This window comes from Mus pahari, chromosome 3, assembly GCF_900095145.1.
Source record: "Mus pahari chromosome 3, PAHARI_EIJ_v1.1, whole genome shotgun sequence".
NCBI classification, from domain to species: domain Eukaryota; kingdom Metazoa; phylum Chordata; class Mammalia; order Rodentia; family Muridae; genus Mus; species Mus pahari.
Window position 1 is genome coordinate 28818491 of NC_034592.1, and position 13103 is coordinate 28831593.

The window sequence follows — 13103 nt, forward strand, 5'->3', positions numbered from 1 at the left end:
AGAGCATGCTTGCAAATCTCAGTTCTTTCTTACTACCCTTATCCAAGCACCCAAACAAATCAGTTTAAATACAACTTCTTTTACTAATGCCTTTTGAAGCATCGCTGTAGTCAAGTAACCATCTGCTGCAAACGCAAATAGTGCCTCATTCAAGAATTATGTTACACAGGCTTCCCAGCGAAGTTCTTACGTGCAAGCTGTTCTTGTCAAAATCAGAACCATTGTGATGATGCATCTTAATATTCAATCAGACTTTAAGTAAAGAGTGACAAAAGTCCACATATGGATGACAGCTGCTTCTTCAGTAAATATTTTCCCCTTTATTGAACGAAGGCTTATGGCAGTTTAGGATAAGTTCCATAAGGCATTTCAGCCGCACTGCCTGAGGACTATGGAAATGACAGGAGGAAGAAAATTCCAGTTTTCCAATCTGCTACAATTTACATATTCAGCACCAAGAGTCCTTTCAACTAAAGCAGCATTGAGTGCCATTGATCCCACAGCCGCTCACACTGGGGAACAGGTGAAGCTGGGAGCTGCCTGTGCCTCTTTGTTACTCCCTTTCTTTTGTCCTGCCGTGTTTGCAAAATATGGGAATCGTGTCTACATAGACCTTCCCAATATATGAACAAAGTACACAGGAATTTAAAGATTTGTGATCATATTTTAACAAGCAGTAAAATATTTCTAAATGATTAATGATTTTATTACTAAAAAGAATGTCTTATGAGGGCTGTTTTTTAAATCAATGAACTGAATCACGAATCTAAAAACTAAAATATATAAATGGATTCTGCTGATTTCACTAATATAATAATATTATTAGGCATAAATATTAATATTTGCTTAAAATAGTCTGAACTAACAAAGATAGCTTAAAGTTGGAGTACCCTCGAAACTATATTGTATTTTGTTTATAAATCTGAAATGCTATGGTGATTCAGGTTAATAAATACTGTGTCTTTCAAGGAGCCTTGGTGAAATTTGCTAACTGCAAGGTTCCTTGTAAATATTCAAAAATTCTATCTTTAACCTAATACTACTACATTGAAGTTCTTTGGAGACCACAAGCAATATTGGGTAAAGATAGGTTGTTGGTATATTAAGCTAGTTCTGTGGTTTCACTTCATGTATAGCCCTTTTCTCTTCCTGCAATGCTGGTCAACACTTCTTCTTAAATAATACTAAAGTCTTATTTTCTAACAAAATCTTATGTTATACTTTGATTCCTTTTTAATAAGAATATTTTCAGACCAGGCATGCTGAAGGTGATGTTCTTACCCTGCGATGGGATCTGCTGCTATGGCCTTAGGATTGTGAAGCTCCAATTCAATCAGCGTGACGCACACAGAGCCATTGAAATTACAAACAAAGATCCGGTCACTGACATGGTCCACGAAGTAGATATTTCTGGTAAGCCAGTCAATTGCCAGTTGTTCCACATCTGAAAAAAAAAAAAAAACAAACACATAGGCAGAGTAACTCAGTCACAGGAGTAAACTTCACATTATAGCAAGAATACACAAGTCTGACAAAGCCAATATAGAAGACAGCTTAAAATTCAAGTTGTTTCCTTATTTGCCATATATATCAGATCAGCCACATTAAGGCACATGTGTTTTACTTGAGTATTTTCTATTTTATACTTTCATCAGACTTATACTGTAGTTTGTAATAAAGTTTTATACAGAAGTATAAATCTGTAGTGTGCAATTTATAGTTACAGGAAAAATCATCACAATGATACATTATAACTATGAGATATTAAATTATTACATTTATTCCACAATTCTCTTGTTAATATTTTTTTAACTAGTCAAAAATTAATTAAATTAAAAATGAGTTGGAGATGTTGCTCAGTTTGTAGAATGGCTGTCTTTCATCAAAAAGGTTCTGGGTTCAATATGCATGCAGCATTACATAATCCAGGGATGATTATGCATGTCTATAATAATAGCACTGGATGGGTAGGAGCAGGAGGGTGAGAAGTTTAAGACCATTCTCAGCTGTATAGCAAGTTAAGTCTATCTTAAGTACATGAAACCCTTTTATATCCACCAGACCCTACCCATTCCTAAAATCCCAATATAATGAAAAGTACTTATAGGTACAAAACTATTCCACTGCTTCTAGACCACCAGTATTGCTTTGGCTACTTCAATAATACCATACATAAAACCTGGATTCATCTTTAGTCTAAGATTCCACCTTTTTACTCTTGCACATTACTGCCATCCTACATATATTTCAGGAAGCATTCCAAGACCCCAGTGATACTTTGCTAATATCACAGAACCAAATCCCATGAATATTTTCTTTGTCCGTGTATATCATACACTTCTGTGGTAAAAGGTAATTTATCTATATAGCAAACAAGGAGAAAAATTGACAATTGACAATAGAGTAAAAGAATAGCAATAACGTGTTGTAATAAAATGTGGGAGAATATTCTCAATTTCTGTATCTGTGAAAATATCTGTGGTACTCATTTGATTCATGTTGGCCATAGTGACTTCAAACTGTAGAAAGTAAAGCAATAAGTTAAGAAGGAGCTGGTAGATTTTTCAATACTCCCTCCCTTAAACTTCTATGTATCTGGGATCAATTGACTACTTGGTGTAGGGCGATTCAACGGATATGGCATTACTGTGGCCCATCATGTTTGCCAACTTGATATACCTGGAAGAAGGATCCTCAAATTGGCCTGTTGGCGTGTCTATGATTCATTTTCTTGATTACAAATTGATTTAGGCCCGTTATGATGTTACCATGCCTAAGCAGTTGGAGCTGTATAGGAAGTGAGCTAAACATGAATCTAGCAGCAAGCCAGTAAGCAGCATTTTTCTGTGGCTCTTATCTCTGCTTCTGTTTGAGTTTCTGCATTGGGTTCACTAATTGATGGACTGTGGTTTCCATTTCACACTCCTAGGTTTTTCCCAATGGTGAACTGTAAGCTGTAAGTTTTAAAAAAAGAAAAGAAGAAAAAAAAAAAGAAAGAAAAACAAAAACCTTTCCTCTTCAAGTTGCTATAGGTTAATCTATTTTATCAATTTTATCATGGCAACATAAAGTAGAAAAGCCACTCATGCAGATTTGATATTTAATGCTGAAGGCATTTGAAGAACAAGAGGGCTATCTGACACACACCATCTGAGGAGTTTAAAAGACACCAAAAGAAGAGGTGCAATCTCTATTCTCAGTGGGAAGAATTATCTGGGTTCCAAAGAAAGAATAAACTCTTCGAAGGATCTCATTGCTAGTTTTCCTGAACTTTACTATCTTCAGTGCACAGATCTACCCATCATGTCTTTCTGTGACTTCCTTTGCCCCATAGACCTAATATAAAAACACTCATGTCTTCAGTTCCTTTCATGACTTCTCTGTCATTTAAACAGATTTCTGTGCTTTTCTGTTGTGAATCTCTCTTTTGTTGCTCAAAGTTGCGTATGTTTTACAATGGAGAATCTTAACGAAGTAAAAGAAAAATGTCTTGTGTTGATGTAAACTCCCAGAAAAAAAATTGTACTTATATTACACATTCTACAAAGATGAAAAACTGATGAGAATTTTAATTACTGTTAGAGTTGACACATTGCAGGTCCAGAGTCAAATTATTTTGGGTTATCTTAATCTCTACATAGTAATTTATTGCCCACTTCCCTTTTGATTAATGTCCATATAAATAGCAGATAAGTCCCTTTATATGTACACATCCATACCGTCCATCAACTCAAAACTATGAAACGGATCAGCAGCATAAGTGGCATACAGCAGGGATTGTTCCACTTTGCTGCAATCCAGCTACTGCCTATTTCCACCAATGAATTGGAAAAGTATTTTGATTTTAACTACATTTGTTCCATCATGATAAAACTCCACAAAAGTATAAGTGCATTGTAACCTGGTATTTGGGATAATTTGGATTTGTGTTCCTGGGATATGGACATTCATATTTTGCTACAGAATAATCTCTTCCTTTTTCAATTTGAAGTAAGAGCTATAAATTTTGTGTTTCCACCTTCCTCACTAAAAGCCTTCTTCTGTAATCTGACATTTTCCTACATTTTGCTCTAGTATTTTTCCTCAGAATTGGCTACTTCTGTGAATGACGTTCTCTCAGTAGAGAGACTAAAATTGACAGTCATACCAGCATTATACTACACAATGATGATCACCAGAAACATAGAAGAAAGACAGCAGGAATCTTGTGTTAATTTCTACCATGTTCTACGAGGATAAGCATAAAATAGATATTGCAAGTCACTGTACACAAATTTGCAAACCGTCAGTAACAGTCTGACTCATATAATTCAGATTTTATGCAACAATAAACATTTAAATATTTCCTAAGCTACTAGGAACCTTATTTTTTCTTAGTCAGTCTAGCACTCAGGATATTAAAAAGTTTCAATTATTTTTCTGTCTAAAGAAATTAGGACCAGGAGGCTTTTCTGGGATTCAGAGTAGGCTTGCATTATTCTATCAGCCTGAGTCCAGCACCCGGCATTTCCAAAGCCATTTCAGACACTTTGATTAGAGATCTGGTATATGCTAGGCTTATTCATCCACCCATCCCTTATGCTGTAAAGCTGGTGGCTTCAGCCCATGCAACTATAATTTTAGACAAAAGATTTGCGGCATGGCACAATCCACACCTGTCAGTAATTCATCATTTCCAAAAGATTCTTGTCAATGAAAGAAACCGTGAGATCTCAAAGAAAATGTCTAATTAGCAGAATGCTTAGTAATTGTGAGTTGGTTAATTTCTTTTTCTATGTCTGGAATTTCCTTCTGTCTTTAGTGTAATTTTTATTTAAATCATAGAGTTTCAGCAATTAGACATAGTCTGTTTGCAAGCAAGTTAGTAAATAGAAAGATACAGGGAATATTAACAATAAGAAAAGGACAAACTATACTGTGCTTTGAACTAAAAGACACAAAAAGACATCAAACACAATCTCTTTCTCCAGCTCATTCCTTTGCCCCTCCCAATTACGCAAAAATGAGTCATAGAGGTAGAACCACTTTTTCCCAAGTCAGAAATCGTAAGGACACAGCTTTCTTTCTGAAGTAATTCATAAATGGATAGGAGAGTGGTGTTATTCTGTTTCACTTAAGTGTTTAAAAAACAACCTTAAAATATTGCTCAAACTTTCTACAGCTTTTAATAGAGATATTGTTTATAAAGAAATTCCCTGATCTTCTTTTTTCTAATACTAGACCATAAGATCTTCACACCAGAGGAGTTCTGTGTCCAGCTGGGAGGAAGGACTATTACAAAGAAAGGTCAAGGAGACTCTTGAAAGATGTCACTTCTAATACTATTGTAGCATCCTCTGTTGTCTAAGTCCAAGTCAATATTAAATTGAGGAGCACAGAAGCAAATAGTTTATAAGTGTGCTATCCCTGTGTCTTCCTTTGGTGTTGTTTTAGGCAAAGTCTTGATGACCTAATTCTTCTGGCCTCCTAAATTCTGGGATTGGAGGTATGTACCACCAGATCCATTTTGTTACTAAATTTCTAAAAATTCCCTTTTCATGGAGAGTTGATTTGTATTGAGAAATGAAAATCAAAACTGCATAGAGATTCCATTGCACTTTAAGAAAACATAAAACAAGCCAGGAATGATGGCACATGCCTTTAACCCCAGCACTCAGGAGGCAGAGGCAGGTGGATTTCTGAGTTCGAGGCTAGCCTGGTCTACAAAGTGAGTTCCAGGACAGCCAGGGCTATACAGAGAAATCCTGTCTCAAAAAACCAAAACCAAACCAATCAAACAAAGAAAACATCAAGCAACAAATCCAGATGAGGAAACAGGGAAAAGGAGTCTGTATACACTGCTAATAGGGATTAAAAAGTAGCCCATACACTTTGAAAATTAGTATGAAAATTCCTCAAGAAAATAAAGACAGACAGAGACAGAGAAACTTCCACATGACCAAGCTTTATAATTTCAGAGAATATGCTTAATTAAGTATGAGTAAGTAAAGGACAGCAATAACTGTACCTCCATGCCTATGGCAGTGCGATTCACAGAAGCCATGTCATAGAATTAGCAAAGACACTGTCTGAAAACAGAAACCATGGTTTGAAACCCTGCCAAAGACCTACAACCCAACCTTCCCACTTTTCCTTCTATTAAATTCAGCATATCTTTATTAATAATTGATGTGGGGTGGCACAGATTGTTATATGAGGTGTAACCCATGGAAAGTGGTCCTCAGTGGCATAATAAAGATGAAGGAAACCATAGGAAATAAGTCAGTGAGCAACACTCCTCAGTGGTGTCTGGAAACGGTCCTTCATTCTTTCTTGCTTTGTTGCTAGGTAGACATGATTTATTTGCATTGATTCATTCTAAATGTGAAATCTTTTTCTGGTTCTCCACTTCATTCTTTGTCTGCAAATATGTTCCAGCAGTACTTGCCTTTTGCAGGTTATTCCAGGTTACCAGCAGTACTCGTGCTCTCTTATTCAGTTTCACTTTCTGACATCACCGAGACAGCACCTCTGTGTCTGGTACACAGGTGGTAGTTAGGCAGATGGATTTTGGCAAATTTAAGCATGGAAATGCTTCCCAAACCACAAGGAGTTCCTGCAACCATCCCCCCTCTTTTTCCCTTCTCATCTGTCCTCTGTTCCTCTCCTCTCTTCTTGCCTAATTAATTCTTCTGTAATGCTGATCATTCTAGAAGCATGGCAACACATTATTAAGTCTAAATTATTTCTCTATCTCTGGAATTGCAGAAATGATTTGAACATATTTGAAGATAGATAATTTTTCAAAAAGACATATTCAGTAATTCATTTTTAGTCTGCTAAACCAGAAGAAAACACATTAGAGTATTTTAAGATAACTGTTTAAAGATAAAGACAAGATACCACTTACTATCTAATAAGATGTCTGTTTCATTTTACAGAAAAAACTTTTATATGTTTTACTACATTTGTCTAATTTGTTCTTCCATCAACTAAAGGTCAGCCAGAATTTGTTCTCATTGTTTCCTTGACATGATTCTGATTTTGGTAATTTATAATTTTTTAACTGTCAAAAATTATTAAGAACTTTTCTATTTATTTGACAATAGCTGAATAGGTTGGCCACCTACTTTATGTAACAGATGGTAAGTTTCAATAATATTTTCAAATTTGAAAAATAATAAAGACTACAGAAAGCATTTTGTAGCTTAAATTTTATATGAACAAAATTATAACCATGCTTTCCAATTGCAAATAATTCCTCCCATGCATAAAAAGTAAGTCTCAAGCTTACACGTATATCATCTTTGGTGGGCATCAATCACACATACCATCATCATCTTGGCAACATCCTATTAATTATGTACTATTTGTTAATGTTAGCAATTTAATAGGCTATTCAGTGTAGATTAAATAAAATGTAAAATCTAGAGAAGAGGGATAATGATGTGAAATATAACACTGATAAAAATGATGCATTTAACTTCTTCTGACATAATAACTTATATTATATACTATCTGAATTATGAGTATGTGACTTAAATATTTTAAGTCTTCTAAAGTGTCACAGTGCTATGAACTATATATTCTCCAAATTTTTACCTTTTTAGGGCATTTGTATTAGATATTTTCTTCATTTACATTTCAAATACTATCTGCAAAGCCCCTATCCCCTCCCTCCGCCCTGCTCCCCAACCCACCCACTCCTGCTTCCTGGCCCTGGCATTCCCCTGTACTGAGGCATATGATCTTCACAAGACCAAGGGACTCTCCTCCCATTGATAGCCGACTAGACCATCCTCTGCTACATGTGCAACTAGAGACACATCTCTGGGGGGTACTGGTTAGTTCATATTGTTGTTCCTCCCTTAGGGTTGCAGACCCCTTTAGCTCCTTGGGTACTTTCTCTAGCTCCTTCATTAGGGACCCTGTGTTCCATCCAATAGTTGACTGTGAGCATCCACTTCTGTATTTTCCAGCATTAACATAGCCTCACAAGAGAAACCTCTGTCAGGGTCCTGTCAGCAAAATCTTGCTGGCATATGCAATAGTGTCTGGGTTTGGTGGTTGTATATGGAATTGATCCCCAGGTCCGGCAGTCTCTAGATGGTCTTTCCTTCTGTCTCAGCACCAAACTTTGTCTCTGTAACTCCTTCCATGGGTATTTTGTTCCCCATTCTAAGAAGGAGCGAAGTATCTACACTTTGGTCTTCCTTCTTGACTTTCATATGTTTTGCAAATTGTATCTTGGGTATTTTAATTTTCTGGGCTAATATCCACTTATCATGTGTGTTCTTTTGTGATTGGGTTACCTCACTCAGGATGATATCCTCCAGATGCATCCACTTGCCTAAGAATTTCATGAATTCATTGTTTTTAATAGCTGAGTAGTACTCCATTGAATAAATCCACCACATTTTCTGTACCCATTCCTCTGTTGAGGGACATCTGGGTTCTTTCCACCTTCTGGCTATTATAAATAAGGCTGCTATGAAAATAGTGTGTCCTTATTTCAAGTTGCAACATCTTCTGGGTATATGCCCAGGAGATGAATTGCTGGACCTTCTGGTAGTACTATGTCTAATTTTCTGCAGAACCACCAGACTGATTTCCACAGTGGTTGTACCAGCTTCCAGTCCCAGCAGCAATGGAGGAGTGTCCCTCTTTCTCCACATCCTTGCTAGCATCTTCTGTCACCTGAATTTTTGATCCTAGCCATTCTGACTGGTGTGAGGTGGAATCTCAGGGTTGTTTTGATTTGCATTTCCCTGATGATTAAGAATGTTGAACATTTTTCAGGTGCTTCTCAGACATTTGGTATTCCTCAGTTGAGAATTCTTTGTTTAGCTCTGTACCCCCTTTTTAATAGGATTGTTTGATTTTCTGGAAACCATCTTCTTGAATTCTTTATATATATTGTATATTAGTCCCCTATCTGATTTTGGATTGGTAAGAATCCTTTCCCAATCTGTTGGTGGCCTTTTTGTCTTATTGACAGTGTCTTTTGCCTTACAGAAGTTTTGCAATTTTATGAGGTCCCATTCGTCAATTCTCTATCTTACAGCACANGCCATTGCTCTTCTGTTCAGTAACTTTTCCCCTGTTCCCATATCTTTGAGGCTTTCCCCCACTTTCTCCTCTATAAGTTTCAGTGTCTCTGGTTTTATGTGGAATTCCTTGATCCACTTAGACTTGACCTTAGTACAAGGAAATAAGAATGGATCAATTCGCATTCTTCTCCATGATAACCACCAGTTGTGCCAGCACCATTTGTTGAAAATGCTGTCTTTTTTCCACTGAATGGTTTTAGCTCTCTTGTCAAAGATCAATTTACTATAGGTGTGTGGGTTNATTTCTGGGTCTTCAATTCTATTCCACTGGTCTACCTGTCTGTTGCTGTAGCAGTACCATGCAGTTATTTTTTTTTGTTTTTGTTTTTTTTGTTTTTTGTTTTTTTGTTTTTTAATCACAATTGCCCTGTAGTACAGCTTTAGTACATGCAGGGTGATTCCACCAGAGGTTTTTTTATTATTGAGAAGAGTTTTTGCTATCCTAAGTTTTTGTTATTCCAGATGAATTTGCAAATTGTCCTTTCTTATGACCTCAATACTCAGTATTTCAATAACTGATTACAATTGGAGAAACAGTCTTCAAAGAGGTAATTAGTGAAAATGAGCTTACTAGTTTTGTGTTCCAATCAAAAATAACTTTCAGCCATCTTAGAAAGGGATTGGTGAAAGAGAGAGTCATCAGAAGTTTGCATGTGAAAGAATGGTTGTGTGAAAACACTGTGTGGACATGCCAGCATTTACAAAGCCCAAATGCCCTGGAGGAATTCCATTTGTAAGCATTAGGTTTATGGAACCTTCCAGATTCCATATCCATTGTTGGCACCACAAATGGTCTTCTATTTTGACTAATGTATCAAATTAATAAATTTCCTCCAGTATTGTTTGATAGAGTTATCCCCCTTTTAAAGTTATTGAGAACAAAAGAAAATCTTTATTAGAAAACTCATGAAACAATATTAATATAGCATGTCAATGACCCTGTGGACTACTGCCAAATTGACTTATCTGAGAGCTAATGTGTTCTCCTGGGAAAGAAAAAGTTGATTCATTATTTTAAATTGAATAATAAGCACTAATCTTAATGATATTAACTTATAGATTGATAAATCAGAAATAGTTTCCACCAGGCAGAAAAACTTAAAGTTCATAATTTCATCATCTTTGATGGGTGTTCATTATGTATTTGGTGGTTTGAATAACAATGACCCCCATATGCTCATATATTTGAGTGTTGGGTATCAGAGGGTGACACTACTTAGGAGGATTAAGAATTGTGTCTTTCTGAACTTCACCACTGAGCTCTGCCCATGGTCCAGTGAATTACCTTTCACATGTTCTTAAGAGCAAATGTGAAGGAGTATGGTCACTGAACTTGGAAAACATTCCCCTCCCCTGAAAGGAATTCACTTAAATTATTCATTAAAAACCTTTCCTAAATCTTTACACTACATTCTGTCTCATATTTAAAAACCTTCTCCAATTGATCACCCATTATTTCCCCAGAATTCCTAATTGTTCTACTTTGTTTACAATGTTTCTCCTTGGTTTGATGCCCTAGTGTAGGGGATGTGAAAGCAGTAGGGCCAGAGTGGGTGCTTGGGTGGGTGAGGGAGAACCCTCATAGAGGCAAAAGGGAGGGGGGACATGTGGGATTGGGGGTTGTGAAGGGGTAACTGGGAAGTGGGATATTATTTGCGATGTAAATGGATGGAATGATTAATAAACAAACAGACAGACAAACAAAAAGGAATTGTGTCTTTCTTGTGGGGCCTTGTTGGAAGAAGTATGTCACTGGAAGAGGGCTTTGAGGTTTCAGAAGCCCAAGGCAAACCCAGGGGCTCTCTCTTTTGCTTACAAATCTAGAGGTAGAGACCTCAGCTCCTTCTCTAGAACTATGTCTGCCTGTGTGTTACCACGCTTGCTGCCATGATGATAATGGTTTAAACCCGTGAAACTCTACACCAGTCCTAATTAAAAGCTTTCCTTTATAAGATTTGCTAATACAATGATTAGTAACATCTGTGAGAGTGGTTGTTCTCAAGAGAAGGAAACGAGGGTAAATACTATGATCATTACATTATATAGATGTAGAAAATCATCATAACACACTTATTATATTGCATAATTTAATTTTTGCTTGAAAACAAAATAAAGAAAATTATAAGCACTCACTGTTTTATTCTATTATTAATAAAACATCAGATTTAGAAAAATGCTCATGCATTAAATCAAGAATCTAAATTTAGGAGTTGCGTACTGTGACATGAAGCAAGTATTACACAGAGAGCATTTTAAGCCCAGATAGAATTAATGGATTACACTTTAGTCTATAAAATTGTGACTGCCTGTGATATTTCTACAGTAGAGTATTTTAAAAAACAATCAGCAAGTTGAATAATGATATGATAAACACTTGGTAGTCACGATCAATTTTGTAAATCGTGTCCATAAATTCTTTGACACAAGATTATTTATTTGATTAAAAATGATTCAAGCAATAGGTCTTACTTATCCTCTTAAATAAGAACTAGTTCTTGGCATTTCCTTTAATGAACAGGCATTTCTTTTGAGATGGTATCTCAGTGTGTAGTAAGAAGCCTGGAACTCCCAATTTAGAACAGACTAGCCTCAAACTCACAGAGACCTACCTCTGTCTGCTTTTTGAGTGCTGGGATTGAAGACCACTAAAGAACAGATTTTGATAGAAATGGTCAACTAAGATTTGGTGATGATTCAAGAACACTGTATAATAGCAGTTTTGCTATTTCAGTTATGCCATGTGGTGACTTTCGCCAAATCGGTGCATGCTTAGAAGCTAGGATTCCTGGTACCAGTAAAGAACTGAATATCTGCCTGCTGCACATCTCAATGTCAGCCTCTTGTGTTGCTTTGTGACACAATCACAAAGATAAATATTCATGAATTTCGGATGCATCAAAACTTTGGTAATTGTATTTACTCTTTTAAAGCTACAAATTGGCAGGTAATTTGTTATAAGCAGTAGATAACATTATGAGATTCCTGGAAATTTTAGATTTCTACACTTCTTAGACTCTACCTGTCACTATTATATTGAATAATTGGTTTGGTTCTTTTAAAATATTCACTACGTAACTTTAGCGTGGGAACCATAAAAATACAACCAACAAATGTTTACAAATTAATCTCAGTGAATGAAAACACATCATGTCTGGAAAATTTTCTCCATTTTTGAAGTAATTCTGTCTAAAATTAATAAAGCTAGGGAATCCCAAGACACGAATAGTGTTGGTACTCAAAGTCTCAAGAATGGTAGAACCAAATAAAGGAGAAAAGATAGGAAGGGGGATATAAACTAAAGGAGGATATTTTTGTAATAATTACACAGCAACTTTTATTGGTATACAATAATTTCATATACTTTTATTGCTTTTATTGGTATACAATAATTCCATATACTTTAAAAAGAAACATATGACTTACAGTAGAAAGTAGGATTTTCTGTTTAATTTGTTCCTGTATTTTCTAGCCTTTTAGCTATTTAAATTGTGTGCACTTGCTTTCATAATTCTCTATATAATGTTACATCTACTATTTTTAAAATTGACATGTAATACACTGACTTTTTTACCACATAGAAATTGTTTTATTATTATTTAATTTTACATATACACATATTCACATGTACTCATTTTGTCCACTCTGAATGTTTTGCGAATATTGTTGTCTGGGAAGTGGTGATGGTTGCTGAGCAGCAGAGAAGAGACAAAGCAGCAGAGACAGAGACAGGGGGAATCTCTATAAGTTCGAGGACATCCTGTTCCACAGAGCTTGTTCCAGGAGAGTAAAGTCTACACACACACACACACACACACACACACACACACACACACACACATCTGTGTTGAAAACTCAAAATAATATTGTGGTTTCATAATTATGACTAATTTTTGTTGGTTAATTCAAAATTTTAGCAACATGATTACACTTGTTTTAAATACTTGTTTCTTAAAGAGTTACTTGGTGTTTGCTGCAGATTCTTTTTTATAAGTTTTATTGTTTCATAATTCTACA

At 35.8% G+C, this 13103-nt stretch overlaps 1 protein-coding gene across 4 annotated transcripts in view; it reads right to left on the reverse strand.

The window, feature by feature from the left end:
* Nucleotides 1–13103, reverse strand: part of Lrp1b (LDL receptor related protein 1B) — a 1962444-nt gene that overhangs the window by 1024533 nt on the left and 924808 nt on the right. For all 4 annotated transcript variants that reach the window (XM_021192210.2, XM_029535926.1, XM_029535925.1 and 1 more), the window contains exon 7: nt 1282–1444. In XM_021192210.2, coding sequence (XP_021047869.1) covers nt 1282–1444 — 163 coding nt within the window. The remainder of the gene's footprint in view (nt 1–1281; nt 1445–13103) is intronic.